General features: G+C 36.7%; 2 protein-coding genes across 5 annotated transcripts in view; one reads left to right on the top strand and one right to left on the bottom strand.

The window, feature by feature from the left end:
- The window catches only part of LOC135785885 (adipose-secreted signaling protein-like), a 260,005-nt gene that overhangs the window by 153,662 nt on the left and 88,245 nt on the right, over positions 1 to 18,098 (bottom strand). The window lies entirely within an intron of this gene.
- On the top strand, positions 4,987 to 10,549 carry LOC135785880 (uncharacterized). Of its 4 annotated transcripts, none has more exons than XM_065295505.1 (9): positions 4,987 to 5,108; positions 6,396 to 6,458; positions 7,643 to 8,118; positions 8,325 to 8,386; positions 8,487 to 8,647; positions 9,116 to 9,267; positions 9,366 to 9,427; positions 9,666 to 9,832; positions 9,940 to 10,549. In XM_065295505.1, the coding sequence occupies exons 2-9, from the start codon at positions 6,419 to 6,421 to the stop codon at positions 10,029 to 10,031; spliced, it is 1,212 nt and encodes a 403-aa protein (XP_065151577.1). In that variant the 5' UTR covers positions 4,987 to 5,108; positions 6,396 to 6,418; the 3' UTR covers positions 10,032 to 10,549. The 4 variants fall into 4 exon arrangements, with proteins under 4 accessions (XP_065151577.1, XP_065151575.1, XP_065151576.1 ...); XM_065295503.2 differs by having other exon boundaries at positions 4,988 to 5,108; positions 7,640 to 8,118; XM_065295504.2 differs by having other exon boundaries at positions 5,013 to 5,103; positions 7,640 to 8,118.

Raw genomic sequence — 18,098 nt, 5'->3', positions numbered from 1 at the left:
GATTCACTCTCGTTCTGCTCTCTCTCCACAGGTGGCCGCTAGGACACAAAGACACTGTTACTGAGACTTCGAGTATTTCTCACCGGCTCTGCTGTTTACAGCTTTCTGGGTAGGTATCACGTTCACAGTTTGCTCGTCAATGATCCCCTCTCGTTCTACTCTCTCTCCACAGGTGGCCGCTAGAACACAAAGACACTGTTACTGAGACTTCGAGTAATTCTCACCGGCTCTGCTGTTTACAGCTTTCTGGGTAGGTATGGTTCTCCTCCGTAGGTCAACAGAGGGGCGAAGGTCACACACCACCTCACCGGGTCGAGCGCTGCCCTATCTCCAATGCCCATAGGCCGATCGATTCCTAGACGGGGGCGCCCTTTTCGTAGAGACCACGGGGCGGCGGACCCTTTCGCCTCTGACTCTGCGACGAAAACAGACACAGGTAAGTTCACACCACGAAATGGTTTCCAATGGTTTACTCACGGTCACGGACAGCTCTTAGTCTGCGTCCCTTCGCACTCCAAACAGCACACTATTTATAGTAACAGTGGTTTCTGTAGTCGTTGGCCTCTCCGTCCTCTGCCCAGTGGAAGAAAATGGATGATGCGGGGCTTCGTCTACAAGACACACAGCAACCCACAGCAATACACAGCACCACTCCAAACGTGAAAAAGATTTATTACACAGTCTCACTCACCACACTATAAGTGCACCACAACAAGGGAAGCGCCCGGGGTGTCCTCCACTGCGCTTGGGCTACGATAAGGCGATGGGAAATACGACCACAATAAGTCTCGTTGCGGTGGCTGTTTGAAGTTGGACTTCTCACGGCTCGCCCACCACACTCTTATAGGGGTAGGGCCGCCCTCCTTCTCCTGGAGGTTTCCAATAGTTATACAAGTTAACTTTTGCCAGTTACTCCACACAAAAAGGGTATACTCACGGCGAATAGCCTTTGTTTACGTTGTACCAGAAGGTCAATTTTCTTCCTGCTTTACTCCTTCAGTATTGATTAGAACAAGTTCCTTTCGACCCATAGGATTTTCCTGTTTACTCCAGCAGCTCCACAATCAAGACTGCAACGAGAGAGAGAGAGAGAACCACAGACAGCCACCACGTCCAAAAACGAGCACAGCTCCGTTTCCCAGCACACACTAAGCACTTCTAACTGTGTTCTAACTGTGCTTTATATACTCCTCTCTGTACTATAATCATCCAATTGCCCGGCGATCTCTTCAACTAGGCACAGCTGTGCCCAATCGGCTGATTACAGCCTCCGTGAATCTGCCGGATGTCCGGTGTTTCCGTTTTCCGGTCTGGACGGAAACATCCGGGCGGAACCAAAACTTCCTCAACTTTTGGTTCCGCCCTGAAAGATCGTCACCCCGTGACATTTATCTATAGGCTAAAGTAAGTTTTAAGTTTTATACTTCTTATTCATCATTGTCAGAGTATAGGTCATAAAATATTATACAAAATTGGGCTACGTAGACATTGTTGGTGTTAAGACTTACCAACCACATTTACTATTGGGAGTGGTTCTGGAATTGTCCTGTTCATTTACCTTTTTACAGGAGTGGTTGGATGCCATTTTTATTAGGAACAATGACTTTTACAGCTAAGGCCCTTTCTATTCTTGCGATAGCTCTAAATAGCACGTATAACCATAGTGACAGTGACTAAAGACAAAAGAAAACAACACCCATGGCTAAAAGGTTGTATTTTAACTGACGTAAAATTGTATAATTACTACCAGTACATCTGAGCTGTAAGTTTCATTAAATCAAACATCAGCTTTAAATGCTTTCGATTTGTAACTGAGTATGGACAACATTATCTTACAAAATGGACAATGGATGAATCTAAAACCTTCGGATGGCTCACAGCTCAAATACACTGTATAAAGTGAAAGCTGCTCTACATAAAAAAAACTTACTTCTGTGGATAACACCTAAAAAATAAGTTTTTAAATAAAAAATGTAAGGTAAAAAATGTGTACATTTTAGGCGTTTGAATTTATCCAACTTTTACTTTTAACAATGTATAATGAGAATTTTGAGAATCATGGAAACATTGAAAAAAATCTTTTGGTTTGGTTAGGTTTTCATGGATTCATCGTATTGAGGAGCAGCTCCAGTGGTGACCGGTGACTTCTATTCTGAATGGCGCAAATTAAAAATGTGTTCGGGGTGTCATGTGTGTTGCTCGTCATTTCAAAAGATGTGTTTCTTGCATCATGTGAACCATGTGCCTCAAAATTTGTGCCTGCTGCACACGCGTCGAAAAGATTTATGATAAAAGAGATACTCGTATTGTGAAAAAAAATACTCACAAGACACGAACTTAACACTAAACTCTGATTACACATGAGATTATGCGAGTATCTGGCAAACGTGAGCGTTTATCATAAACCCTTTACACGCATCTGCAGCAGGCACTTATTTTGACATGACATGTGATGCACAAAAGTTTACATGACGTGCCAAACACAGATTTTGAAATGAGGAGCAACACATATGATGGGCTACATATATGTTGTGACGAGCTTCGCATTGTGCGCCCTCGAAAAAGAAGTCACTGGCCACCATTTGGCGGCTCTACAGTATATACTTGAAGACATTGTAAAGTCACATCGTAAACTTTTTGGATTTTTTTTTAAACTAAGGCTGTGTAAACTGGATAACTTTCTCATCAGACTGTATAAAAGTCCTTATAGAGCTGCCTTTATCCCGAGCTGCTTCAATACACATGCCTCTAATGCTTAAGTAATCCTGTGTTTGATTAGGGTGGTGATAGTTAAGCTCTTCAGGAAGGTCAGTTTCACTTTTGGATAAATTGCCTTGGAGAAATTGTCCTTCTGCCTCCAACAAGACATTTAAAGTGTTTGAGGTATTAAAGCCAGCATCAATAAAAAAACAATATAACCAAAATATAAAATACTGTGACAATAGTCTAAAGTTAACACTCATAAAAATAAAGGTACTACATATGCACTACAGATGCCATAGAAAAAAACAATTTTTGGCTGCAAAAGGTCCATGAAGGTCCTTTAAGTAATCAAAGCATCAATTGTACTATTGGCTGCACATTTTGTTGAGTCTAACTATCCCACTGCTTCTCTACGTTATGTGGGTATCGAGCGAGTTCCTTCACCAAGGAGAGGTGGGGATCATATTTTACTTAAACGTAAAACTTATCTGTTTTTTTATAAATGTATTCTATTGACAGATATTGGATGATATTCTTGTGTATTTATTCTTGTCTTGTTCTATTTGACAGTTTTCGTAGAATGATTAATTGATTGATTGTATATTTAATTGGGATTAATTGTAATCACCTGCTAATGATTGTCTATTTATGCTCGCTGACTCAGGGCAAAATTATACCTTGACAAAGGCTTTGTGCCGAAACGTTGGTGATAAATAATAAACTTGTTGCTATCTCCATATACCCATGAAGGAAAAAAGATAAGAAATCAAAAGATAAGAAAGACATGGTTATTTTAAGAACCTTTTAATGGCTTTTCAAAATGGTTGTTCTATGGTATTGCTGTAGACAACCTTATATAATACCTTTATTGTTTTATATGACCTGTTGGAGAGGAATGACACCTGACGTTAATAATCAGAGGTAGATTCCTCGTTCTTGTCCTTGATTAAGAACAAAATACCTTGAACTTGCTGCCCGCATTCTTATTTTTGGTGTCATATGATTTACTGTTATTTTTGTACGGTTATTATGAAGCAGGAAGTCACACAGCATACCATGGCCTTAAAAAAAAAATTCAATTCTGTTATCATTTACTGTCATGTTGTTCTAAACTGTATGTGTTTTTTTTTTTATTCTGTTGAACACAAAAGAAGATATTTTGATAAATGCTGGTAAGCACAGTAGACTGTGGAATAACAAATACTATGGAAGTCAATGGGTACAGTCTACGGTGTGCTTATCATCATTTATGAAAATACCTTCTTTTGTGTTCAACAGAATAAAAAAACTCATACAGGTTTAGAACAACATGTGGATGAATAAATAATAACAGAATTTTAATTTTTAGGTGAACGATCCCTTTAAAGACAATTCAAAGTGTCAAATAATTTCAAAAACAAAACTGAGCGCATGCGGACTGACAAAAGAAGTTAACAATAGACTCATTATAATAGGAGAGGCTTGTGACTTTGTTCTTTGTGACGTTCTAAGGTTTTGACTTTTTACTCCTAAAAATGAAGATTAAAATAAGAACAGAAGAACATTTTTTGGTTGTTTAAAAAACCTTTTGGTTAAAGTTCCTGTGGTCAAATAACTTGCTCTTATACCGGCATGAGGAAATCATTCCTGGGTGTTTACAACCAGCCACAATAAAATCTAAAGAAACTAAAAGTTTTTTTTCCGTCAGGTTTATTATAATCATTTAAATTTGTGTAGAACATGCTGGATAAGATAAGTTAATGAAGTGAAAAAAAAAATTCTTTAAATTTCCCTTTGATATGGACATGTATTGCATTACTGAAAGATGGAACCAGCTCCCACTGTCCGTCTCAGAAAAAAAGTACATGAAGGTAAAAAAGTTGTCACTGGGGCAGTACACTTTTGTACCTAAGAGTTGCATATTGGTTCCTCTAATACACATTGGTACCTTAGAGATACATACTGGTACCTCACAGGTACATATCTGTAAATGGTACATATTAGGAACTTTTTTAAGAGGTACCATCCCAGTGACAACTTTTGTACCTTTTATTCTGAAAGTGAAGATAGTAAAGGCTTGAAACTTTTTCAGATAATTTGCATTTTCAAAGTGTTTTTACATTCCTATTTGGCAAAACAAGAATGATGACTTGGGCGTTTGACTTGAGAAGTCATCCTCATTGACCGCCATGTAGCAGGAAGCAATGTTGTATTTTACGTTGTTCTTCAAGTCGGTCAACTATTTCACAGCTGAGCTGTCATTGGTTCATTCTTGTCTTAAAAAAAAGTAAAAACATGACCTCGCTTTAAATACCAGCTCACCTGACTGGTACGCTACATTACTGATTGTCATTTATTTAACTTGTCTTCACCCTCAAAGGATTGCCATTTGGATTTACCGAGATTGTTGACTTTTCAAAAGTAAGGTAAAGAACGTTTCATTTATTTTTCTATTACGTTTTTTTATATGTATACATATTGTAGTGTATTGCATACACTCATATTTGTGTTTAAAATTGTTTTTTTTTTGGATTGTGCTACTATTGCAATGGTGGTATACACGCACACTTTTTCTTTTTTCATAAAAAAGAAATAATTTTGTGCTGTAGTCTACAATATGTGTGTATAACTTTTTATCACTTTTGTAATATTTAATATATTATATTGTTTTATGTAACCTGTTAATATAAGTGCCTAATTGTTGTATATACATCGCTACATTGAAAATAGATTATACTTAGATTCTGTTAATCATCCAAGTGGAAATAATGGAAATAGATCGGTCCATTTTGTCTCAATTGAAAATGTGCTCCTATGGTCGTCATAATGTAAATAATTATCAAAATAGTAATAATAATAATAAATAAAATATGTCACCATTGCCACTAACAACAATGATAATACAACATTTTAATATCAAACTTGTAAACAATAGATGAAAGATGCGTGATAAAGATGTCTTAATGCGGCACTGCCGATCCGTGTGCGCGGCAGCTCATAAACTTAAACACAAGTGAGAGTTTTTAACATGACTAAACCGCAGTGTCTGAACCGCATCGGCTACATCACGAGCTGCATGACAGGCAATGAGAAACATGTAAATGTGTTTTTAAAAAAGAAATAAATGTGGCGGCGTGTGAGTGAAGGTTAATTAATTACAATAAAATTGTACCTCGAGAGTATTGTTCTCAAACAAAATTCGATTTGTTTTAATCTATGTCAGTTTATGGTTAGGAAGTCCTCGGGTGCTTTTTACTACCAGTCCAGTGAGTATTCGTTTTCTTTTAAATGAACGCATTTAAGTTTTAGCTTATATTTTCATTTATAAAAAAATCCGTGGTTTTATTATAGTAAAAGAAAAATAACACGGTAAAGCCGAGGGTACTGTAGAACAATCTGTTAATTTGTGGTAAACCACAGTAAACACGTTTCATCTTATCTTTTATCAATAAAAACTGGTTTTAAATATCAACAATATTGCATATAATTTTAACATAACATAACAACCTTCCTTATTCTCATTTTGTTTCGAAAAAAAGTATATGTTTATTAATATTTAGGGATTTTCGATTTACTGATGTGTTACGCATCTGTATCAGCGTCCGTTACAAAAGAAAGAAAACCCGTTTTGTCCTTTCGACCCTGCGTAGGTCCTTGTACGCCACTGATTAGGAATGTGTTTGATAATAAACTTTTGTATGTCTTTTTTAAAGGATATTACTCAAACATCAGAGCAATGGAGTGGAGGATTATATTTGCTGTTCTGTGCCTATTTGGTAAGTATCTTGTCACAATACCAAATCACTCTTTAGCATCTGCTTATTTTACATATAAAGCAATTGAATTCAATGTAAAAGATTTTAAATTATTACAAATATTATTTTACCAATACCAGAGAGTTTGAGTATCATTGATAACTGTGCTAGGGTAGCAGGTTTTTTACAGCAGTCGTTCAACATCATTCTTTAGGGATCAGCAGCACACATTTTGTCTGTCTCATTCGACACACCCTAGTTTCTGTAAAGGTGACTAACAAAATATGCAGTTCTGCAGGTCCCATAGGTGACAATTTTGCTGTATTAATGTCATACCAACATTCACTAGTGGTGTAATGAGTGACAGTTTATTTTAATATTATCCATATTACCTAAAGTTAATTTAAAGTTATAGCATGCCAAGCGTCTTGTAGCCTGGGGAACTACATAAATTACAGAATATTTTACAATACCTACTAAGACACAATATTACATATCACCAAATATATTAAACATCTATCTAAAGCAGTGGTTCTCAAACTGGGGGCCACGAGATGGTGCCAGGGGCGCCCCAGTTTTATGACATTTTATAAAATACTTTAATTTTTCATAAATTCTGTGTAATTAAACCTACAAAAAAATAAGGCTACTAACAAACAGCACTACTTTGTATACTTTAATATGTTATGTCTAATTAAAATGTTATGTTTTAGAACAAAATTGTCATAAATTTTCTTTGGGGGGGTCGCAAAGGAATGCACCATACACAAGGGGGGCCGCACACTGTTTGATAACCACTGATCTAAAGTATCTAAATGTTCTACATATATAGTAAGTGACATTTCAAAACAATAGATGGGCCTGTTCATGCAAAATGCTGGTAAAGGGTAAAACTCTTACACCTCTTAATAGAGAAAAGTGGAATCACAAATTAAACTTCAGGGAAAATAGTAGCAAGGCAGCTTCAATATACTACAATTACATGAGACTCTTAGCCAAGTGAGTTGCATGTGGATTGATATTCAGAACTCTAAACTCCAAAACATGGTAAACCGTCAGCAGTCTTCCATTTGTTTAGAGTTTTTTTAGATGATGATGATACAGTAATGGGTGTTTATTACGGTCAGTGTGCTATAACATTTTCCTTCTTGTTTTATCCCAAACGTGAATCCCACCTGTAAATGGCATGTCTCTAAATGCAGCAGCTTCATATGTAACGGCTCAAAATCCAGCACCTTCTAATGGAACGGCCCAAAATGCAACGGCCCAAAATGCAACAGCTCCAAATGCAACGGCTCCAAATGCAACGGCTCCAAATGCAACGGCTCCAAATGCAACGGCTCCAAATGCAACGGCTCCAAATGCAACGGCCCCAAATGCAACGGCCCCAAATGCAACGGCCCCAAATGCAACGGCTCCAAATGCAACGGCTCCAAATGCAACGGCTCCAAATGCAACGGCTCCAAATGCAACGGCTCCAAATGCAACGGCTCCAAATGCAACTGCTCCAAATGCAACGGCCCCAAATGCAACGGCTCCAACTGCAGCGGCTCCATCTGCCAATAGCACTACTCCAGTAGAGATGAACTTAAGTTTCAGCATTTCTGACACTTTCAAGAACGTTTACTCCGACTTGAGTAATCCAGAAACCGTAACTTTCATAAACGGCATTACCAGTCAGGTAATGTTTGTCTCTAATGAGAGACTGTTAGATTCCCCCAGTACTTAATTTATTGGTTCATTAAGTTTTAGTAGCAGTGGATTCGATTAAAAAACAGTTAAACGGTTTAAAATGAGTAGTTTGCTTGTAAATTAAGACCACAGTTAAACAGATTTATGGATGTAAAGCCAGATATTTGTTTTAATCTGTTTTTCAATCTGTTGTAGATTGAGCCATTTTACAAAAAGCATTTTCCAAAGTTTCTCAAGATGCGTGTTAAGAACCTCAGGTAAATCATATTGTAGAAAATTACTTTAAACATGTATATTGGTTTAGTAGTTTGTTCATTTATTATTTGCACGTGTCTCACTGTGGTTGTTTCTTGTCAGGAGTGGCTCTGTTGTGGTAGATTCAGCCCTTCAATTTGATAGCAATAGCACTGCTCCTAATGTGTCAGACGTGAAGCAAGTCCTTATTGATGCAGCTGCAAGTGGAAACCTGACCATCAAAATCAGCAATGACACCATCAACGTTACGGCACCTGCAACTGGTCAGTGTGTGTTTGCACGTACTTTCTACCAGTAAAGGTTGTGGCTGAACAACTGTCTGTGACCACATTTTATATCTGTGTGAAAATCCTTAAAAATGCTTGTGGCAGTATTAAACACTGTTTTATAACACAGTATACATGCACTGTTAAAACGGCTGTATTAAAACAACACATTTTGTGTTAAATTAAATCAATACATCCTTTCTTAGAGCAACACTTATATTCATGTAGTTACAGTAAGATTAATTTCACGTGAACACTGTATTTAGCTTGTTGTCCATGATGGAGGGCTCATTCATGAAAACAGCCATTGTCACTATAAAATGATTAGTATTGTGATATATGGCACAGATGACTGAGTTAAAAATGCTAATTTGTCCAATGAGACCGTGTTAGAAATTTGTTTTCCATTTGTTGAAATACTGTACTTGGAAATGTGTCTAATTTTCTCTTTATTCTCCTCTACAGTAACACCCGTGACACCTACTAACGCCACAAATACTACCTCAAATACTGCACTGTTTACTTTAGTATTCAGCATTGTGGACACCTTCAACGACACCTTGTCAAATATGTCCTCATCTGATGCTACAACTCTAAAAACAAAAATCATCAATCAGGTAAAATATGTAACCAGTGGTCATATTTAAATGTATCTAAAAGAAATAAATGAATGAAAATCATAATGAAATTTAACTATTACTTTTGTCTCTTACAGTTTGGTAGTGTTTTCAGGAAACGTTTTACAAACTATCTGCAAATGCTAATTCAGAAATTCAGGTAAATAAACTGTTAGTAATAAATTGAATAAAATAGTAAAATCTTAAACAAATCAGAAATCCATTGTTTCCTTTCCATCATGGCTAGTTTGCTTATCTGTGTTTATTTTTGCTTGATTATTTGTTTCAATATTTATTTATAATATAACAGGGTTTTATTATATAGAGCAGCTCCATCTGTTATTTTCACTTTATCATTTAAAAAAAATATCTGAGCCCATATTGTTTTGTGTTTTCAGCAAAGGCTCCATTGTGACGAGCAGTTCACTTGAGTTTAACAGCACTGGCGGTACAGTTGCAGCAAAGGATGTGGTCGACACAATTATCTCAGGAATTAAAAATGGAAATTTCACCTTCAATATCGATCAGAAAACCATCAAAGTTACAGACTCATCAGGAAACACGGGTTAGTAAATATTTCTAGATGTGTTTTTATTTAATGATCAATTTCTTTAAAGTATGATTTAGTAGATTCCACTGCACAGCAATATAAAAATCTTTCCTTTTTTACAGCGTCCTCCAGTTCTCGAGTGATCACTAGTATGCTCACAGTTCTGTTGATGAGTCTAGCATCACTTCTGCTGTCAGGAGTGATCAACCTATAAGCACCACATTCATGAAGAATCAAAGAAAAACTATTCCTGCATTGATTACATCAAAACATATTATGAATGATCATGTCATCTTTGATCTTTTACACTCATTGCATACTATTTAGTTAGCATTCAGAACCAACAACTTATTGTACTTTGTGCACCACGTCATAAGCTGTAACAGTTATCTGAAACAGTAGTCTTATATTTAGAGCCAGGTAATGTATTGTATGTCTGATTAATGACATTTTGTTTATAGCTCTGTTATGTCTATGTGTATACTGAGTTGGAGAAATAATGAGGATAGGTTTTTACATTTACACCGACTCTGAACATTCCTCCATGCCACAGTAATTGCACAAATAAATATTATATATATAAAGAGAGAGATGTATTGTGTTAAAATTTAGAAATGGAATTGTTTTGCTATGAACAGATTTATTTAACCTTGAGTAACAGAATCTTAAAAATGTTGTGTACTTACTGTTTTATGAGTTTTTTCTTTAAATAAAGGGGAAATCTTGTCCTTATTTTCTGTAAATGTTTTCAACATTTTTGTAATTCTAGAGAAGAAATTTTATGTAATATTAATGGTAACATTGTAAATTCATTAGCTAACAAGAACCAACAATGATAGTTTTTCATTTTATTCATGATTTTTATTTATTAATATATGTTAATGCCAATTCAGTTATTCAACAGTATATTGTTCATTGTTAGTACATGTTAGCTAATACTTAATGTTAACAAATACAACCTTATTGTAAACTGTTACCATAATAATAATTTTTAAATTACGTGTCTCTACACAAAAATATAATGTCGCCATGAAAATAAAATGAAAAACTACCATTTGTTTTGGAATATTGTGGTATTTTTTTACAAATGACTTTGAGCTTCATTATTTTTTAAAACTCATGTGCCTTCATAATCTTTAATAAAAAATGTAAATATCCTCCTCAAAACGATCTCTCTTTACTTCCGGTCATATGCAGGGACGCCGTTGGGGGTTAGGACGATTCTAAGGGCCCATGAACTTTTGGGGGCCCCAGCCAAGTTTAAGACACGCACTCGCAAACTTCCCTAAACACTTTACCTTGGGAAAAATACCTGTCACCATTTTGAAGTGCGTTCCACTTCTTCAGGTGAACAAGGGAAGTTAATATGGACAGATGCCTTCGCTCCCTCTATTTTGACCTTGAGTCTACTTCATATGTACACTTCAGGCAGCTTCGTGTACCACAATGCAACACGATTGTGACATCACTTTAGCAGCCCGCGCTTTGCACAGTTCAAATGATGGAGGGGACGGTCTCCACTTTCCATGTGTTCAAGGGCTTAAAGAGTAACTAAACCCTTGGTCAGAGCCTGACTCCACCCACTGCAATATTTGAAAAATGCAAGAAAAGTGGGCAGATCCCAACAGAGATAGAGGGGACGAACTAAGTGTGTGGTGAGATCGTAACAAGGGCGTGGTGAGCTTGAATCTGCTTACGTCACGAGTTATTTCTTGGACCCAACATCCAATAGGAAAATTCAACTGCAGTAGCCACCGTTCAACCTGAAGAGGGCAGCACTCAGACGTTTTTACACCATATATTGTAGTATTGAAACACTTTATATCCAAATGTCAAAAAACTTACTAAAATCAATGAACAGCACTAATAAAGCATCATTCTTACAGATCATTAACTAAAAAAAGTTGGTTTAGGGTTTAGTTACTCTTTAAGGCGATCCATTTGAACCCACTTTAAGTGTTCTAGCAGTAGTGGGCACCCGTACAACGTAAGCAATGACGTAAATCTGAGTGAATGGCTTTTTTCAATGTCAAGGAGGGATCCGCGTAAGACAGAATTACTAGGATGCTACGTCATCGACATCCGTCGAAGGACTGTTACAATGTCAGGGATCCTTGGAATTGCAACCAAGGACTGAGTCCTTCCTTCGAAAAAAATCCCAAATACAGGAAAGGATGCCAATGTGTATCCTTCCTCAAATCACCCACAATCCTATGTACGCAGCACCGAAAGCACACCTTTTTACTGACATAATGACGCAATGACGTGCACTTGCTAGCCTGTTCCATTTACGTGTTCTCCAAATTCTAAAGAGGAGCCTCGCCTAGCCTCTGAAGGAAGTGACTTGGAAAGACCAGTCCTGCCAATGAAGTATCCTTGACATTGAGAATCAAACATTAAGACTGAGGGAAGTTAGCGAGGGACCCCCCCCCCTAAGTTGGGCCAAGATAGAAACTCCTCCTTATCTAAAATGATATAAAAGTTCCCTTTTTCAGACGTTCTGAGGCTATGTTTACATTAATGCGTTTATCCTTTAAAACGCGTTACTTTTGCTACGTTTACGCCTTTCAATTACACTACACCGCCGTTTTCGACCCTCATAAACGGGTTTGTTCGTAACGCTGAAAACCCTTTTTTAGTTTGAGAACTCAGACGTTGCAAAGCAGTGTAAATGACCGTAGACGGAGTCTTATGTAAACGAACAGCTGATGTTAACATGACAACGCATCATTTTCAAAGTAAAAATTATTTTTATTCAGGTAAAAAGGAGGTTTGCAACTGAGGTTTTGCCAAAAATAGTAAACATCTACCAACCAGCTATTATAAACGCTATATCAGATTGTTTTAACATCCTTATAGATAATGTCTGTTTTATATGTTTGAGTATTGTTCGGTTTGAATATTGTTGTAATGTTGTTTATGTTTTGTTTAAATTTAGTGAGCTTATTACAAAAGATAGACAGTAATTTTAAATGCCATATAGGGCGCTGTAAAGGCCAATATGAAGGGAGAATAGTTATGGGTCTGACATTATTTTAGTTTTGTTTGCTACATTAAAATGAATTTCGTTTCATATAATTTGTCTCTTAATTTAATTCGGTGTTTTGTTGATAAGTTTTGTGAATATAAATTTATAAAAACAATAAAATCAACGTCATATATTTAATGCTTGTTTAGCCAATTGCGCTTTTTGCTATTTCTGTGTTGCTAACGGAGGACATGTCATTGCACACTTTTAAAAATTAACGTCATATTAATTTTTTATACTTTAACCGGCAACGCTTTTTTTGGAGAACGTGTGTGAGGGAACACACACACGCACTGAAACAGCGCCAGGTAAGGGAAGATATTTGTTGTTTTTCTGAAGAATACAGTAAGTTCGTATGAACATTTTCAAATGGACTATAAGATCATAAATATGAACTGCGAACAATGAACTATAAATATAACAGCGCGTGAAATGGAACTCCATTTTAACTTGAAACTCTCTACATTAAAGCAATAAGCATTTCTGTGGGCTAAATCTATACTTCACCTCTTATTATGTTTGATTGAAGTTTGCATTTGCTGAAATTTATTTTTGCTTCAAGTTCGCTACTGATGAAGATGATTTTTAAAATGCCGGTATAAACGAGGATCGTTTTCATTTTAAAAAGCCGTTTTAAAACGCAAATGCTCTAATGTAAACATGGCCTTGCTTCACCTTGTCTTTACTCAGCATTTTTAGCGCCTTTTTCACGGTCTCACAGTGCAGAGTGAACTTCAGAAGAGAACAAGGTGTGTGTATATACTGCTATTTGCTATGACATCTGCATATGTGAACTTCCTTACTATAAAGGCAGTTTACATTATGTGACACTGGAGAAATATAATGCAGTTTTTTTCCACTGTAAAGTTTTCGCTCTGTTTACCCCAGTTTTTTTTTTTAAAGAAGGTGATTTACGTAACCTGTTTTTTTGTTATGATTCTGACGCGAAGTTTTAATAAACTTTTTTTTTTTTGCAGTCGAGCATCAAGTTGATTGTGATAAAACAGAAATGCAACAATGTATATTAAAGCTTCTCACCTTGCAACAGCTTTAAGAAATCAAATGTATGCTGTAATCTGCTATAGTTGTCATTTTATTTCATTTTAGAACCCTGTTGATAAAAACAATTTAAAGAATCATTTACGATAGCTGTTTTCCCCAGTTCACAATGATCTGTCGTTATTTGTGCTTTACTGAAGCAGCTGGTGTGTGAAACCTGTTATTCATCTTATAAATAATGCTAATAATTATAATACAAGCTGTGGTCAAGCATTTGACCCAGTCTTATTTAAGGCAGAAGGTCAATTTAAGATGCATTGTTGTTGTTTGCCATTTTTCTTCTTCCTCCTTTACGCCATTCCAGCATTAACAGCTATGGCAAGAACCAGTTTAATCCATAGTTCAAGTTTTATTCAGATAAGCTGATCCATAGGGGGACAGACACTGTTAAGAAGCATCAGGATTCAAGCATCAATTTACTTCCTTCCAAGGTATTAATAACAACATCACGGTATGGCATACAGGGTTAAACTTGAACAGAAGATAGGTACAAGTAGGTTTCAGTGTTCTAAACAAAACACAGTAAATTAATTATTAGTAACTGCAACAGAGCACATTTAAGATGACAGATACTGTAAGTATAATACACTAATCAACAGCTTCAGCATGACTAGTCCATTAAACAGAATTAACTCAAAATCCATACCATTAGTGCTTAAATAGCTGGTCAAAACAACTTATCATATTAACAAACTTAAACATCTAATTACAAGTGCCATAAGTAATTTTAGATCTAGTTTTAACAACTAAAATTTCGTCATTGACACAAACTGACTGAAACTACTTCACGAATCACCAGGAAATTCTGGCAAAATGCAGGAACCAAGGACATAACATCTTAACCCTCCATGCAGTTCAGCCATGAGGCTGCTGCAACATAAATTCACATGAATATGCTGCCATCTACTGGATGGCTGAAAAACATCTAACTATACACACAATTAAATACTCAAGGCCTTTAATACAGACACTTTGGCATCTCCAAATTGCTTAACTTGCATGTTTTTGGCCTGTGGGAGGAAACCAGAGCACCCAGAGTAAACCCACGCTGACACAGGCTGAACATGCAAACTCCACACTGAAAGGTCACCTGAGGCTCAAACCAGAGAACTTCTTGCTGTGAGACAACACTGAGCCACTGTGCCACCCCGTTTTTAAATGTTACAATTTTTCGTGTGAAACAGCTTAAGTATACAGTGTTACTAAGACTGTCTGTGAAAATGAGACTAGTCTCAAATCTTATTGTGAGATAAAAAGCATCACAGTTTGATTTCAAGTATTTATTTCACTATGATTTCAATCACTGACATGATATTACTCTGTCAATGTTAAATATATCAAGTTTATATTTTCACAGAATGTTCTTTACATTATGTAGGATGATTTTATGACTTTATATAGAAATTATTTTGTTTAAGTATATATTCAACCCTTGCGAGTCCTGTTCTGAGTGAAAACCATCTAAAAAAAAAACTAAAAAAAACTGTATGACCCTGGTCACTGTTCTGTAACTCAGTTTCAGGTTGTTACTGATCTTCTTATAGCCTTGGCGATCTCTGTGGAGAGCAACATTGAAAAAAATCTTAGTTCTGCTAAACCAGAGGTTTGGTTTTCATTGATCCAGTGGCGACCGGTGACTTCTCTTCCAAGGTGTGCAAATTCAAAATATGGGTTCAGGGTGTCATGTGAACCATGTGCATCATGCATCTTGTCAAAATACGTGCCTGCTGCACACGCGTCAAAAGGATTTATGATAAAAGAGATGCTAGTATAAAAACAAAACAAAACGCAAGACACTAACTTAACACTAAACTCTGATTACACATGAGATTTAGCGAGTATCTGGCAAATGTGAGCGTCTCTTTTTATCATAAACCCTTTACACGCGTCTGCAGCAGGCTCATATTTTGACATCACACGTGACGCACATAAGTTTACATGACTCGCCAAAAACAGGCCCTGTCCCAAATGGCGCACTTGTGGACTTTCGGTCTCGTGGCTTAGTCTACGAGTCCGTAGGGTGTCCCATCTGTCAATTTTACGCTTTGAAGTGTGCTCATTAGCGCCCCCTTTGCCCCCTTGACGCGGTTTTCAGCGAAGCCCGCACTGCAGCAGGCTTCGTGCACTTTACCAACCCAGAAGTCCTTGCGAAAGGGCAATCAGAACAATCAGTCGACGGAATGGAGGAGTTTACACTGACGGTCAACTTCACTACCTATTTCAGGTGTGATGCTCCAGTCTGTCCCAAAATACGACTCCGGTGCACCCACGTGGACTTCGCATAAAGGGTCCCTAAAGTCTGCACTACATGATGTCATCAAAGTGTGGACTCTGAGAAGGACCACAAGTTCGGAGTGTGCCATTTGGGACTTTCAAAAAAGAAGTCACTGGCCACCACTGGGCGGCTCTATACGTTTAAAGACATTGTAAAGCCTACTTTTAGGTTTTTTTAACTAGGTCTGTGTAAACAGGATACATTTCTCATCAGACTGTTTAAATGTCACTATAGAGCTGCCTTTATCCCGAGCTGCTTCAATACACCTGCCTCTAATGCTTAAGTAATCCTGTGTTTGATTAGTGTGGTGGTAGTTAAAGTACCGGTATGTAAGAAATGAATATCAATTAATCATCAAATGGCCCTGATATGTCACTAGACATTAAGAAATCATTTTCATTTCAAATACTTATATCACTGACAACAGTGTTCTGGCCAGGATATTGTCATTTAAAAAGTGTAGTTGCAGCCCTCAACTGATGTTTATGTTGTCATTTTGTGTATTGGCCACCAGCTGTGTGATTGCAGTACCAGTTTTAGCCACAAGTTTTGTGATTGCAATACCAGTTTTGGCCACAATCCTACATACTGTTCCTTTAAGCTCTTCAGGAAGGTCAATTTCACTTTTGGAGAAAGTGCCTTGGAGAAATTGCCCTTCTGCCTCCTAGGGCATTTAAAGTGTTTGAGGTATTAAAGCCGGCATTAATAAAAAAACAAAATATAAAATAATGTGATAATAGTTTAAAGTTAACACTCATAACAATAAAGGAACTACATGTGGACTACAGATGCCATAGAAAACCATTTTTGGCTGCAAAAGGTCCATGAAGGTCCTTTAAGTAATCAATGCATAAAAATGAACTATTTGCTGCACATTTTGTTGAGTCTAACTATCCCATTGCTTCACTACTTTATGTAGGTAACGGGCGAGTTCCTTCATCGAGGAGAGGTGGAGATCTTGATCATATTTTACTTAAACCTAAAGCTTACTGATACATAAATAAAGAACTCTTGCTCCTCATGGTCTAAATGTCGATTTTGATTCAACCTGTTTTCTATTAAAGGTGGAGTGCACAATGTTTGAAAGCCAATGTTAATATTTGAAATCCCCTAAACATACACGCCCCTACCCCAATAGAATCTGGACCTTCTTTTGATAGAGCCGCCCCACACATACGCAACCCTGGCAAGGATGTCGGTTAGTAGACACGCCCCTTACTGCTGATTGGCTACAAGTGTGTTTTGGTAATCCGCCCGACTCCTTTTTACAAAGCGTTTTTCAAACATTGTGCACTCCGCCTTTAATGTTTTCTATTGACAGATGTTGGATGATATTGTTGTGAATTTATTCTTGTCCTGTTCTATTTGACAGCTTTCTTAGAATGATTAATTGATTGATTGTATATTTAAATGGGATTAATTGTATTCACTTGTTAAGGATCGTCTATTTATGCTCGCTGTACTCAGTGCGAAATTATACCTTGACAAAGGCTTTGTTCCGAAACGTTGGTGAAATAAACTTTTTGCTATCTTATATATACCCCTGAAGAAATCAAAAGATAAAAAATAAAAAGATAAGAAAGACATGGTTATTTTAAGAACCTTTAAATGGCTGGTCAAAATGGTTCTTGGTATTGCACCTTATCTAACACATTTATTGTTTTATATGACCTTTTGGAGACGTGAAAAATGCAACCTGTCTGCTGCATTCTTGATGTTTTGTAGTGATATGATTCAGTGTTATTTATGTTCGGTTATTTTGGAGCAGGATGTCATACAGCGTACCATGGCGTTAAAATTCTGTTATCATTTACTCTCATGTTTTTCTATACCTATATACGTTTCTTTATTCTGTTGAACACAAAAGAAGGTATTTTGATGAAGTATGGTAAGCACACAGTAGACTGTGCTCATTGTCC

The sequence above is a fragment of the Paramisgurnus dabryanus genome, chromosome 4 (genome assembly GCF_030506205.2).
Source record: "Paramisgurnus dabryanus chromosome 4, PD_genome_1.1, whole genome shotgun sequence".
Classification (NCBI taxonomy): Eukaryota; Metazoa; Chordata; class Actinopteri; order Cypriniformes; family Cobitidae; genus Paramisgurnus; species Paramisgurnus dabryanus.
The sequence above is the reverse complement of the archived record's forward strand: the minus strand, read 5'-3'. Positions and strand labels throughout refer to the sequence as shown.

Excerpts from the sequence above, each read along its gene's own strand:
- LOC135785880 (XM_065295503.2), top strand. The coding sequence starts at position 6,419 with ATGGAGTGGAGGATTATATTTGCTGTTCTGTGCCTATTTG. Across the intron at positions 6,459-7,639 it reads TGCTGTTCTGTGCCTATTTG|CAGCTTCATATGTAACGGCT; the intron begins GTAAGTATCTTG and ends CTCTAAATGCAG. Across the intron at positions 9,268-9,365 it reads AAACAAAAATCATCAATCAG|TTTGGTAGTGTTTTCAGGAA; the intron begins GTAAAATATGTA and ends TGTCTCTTACAG.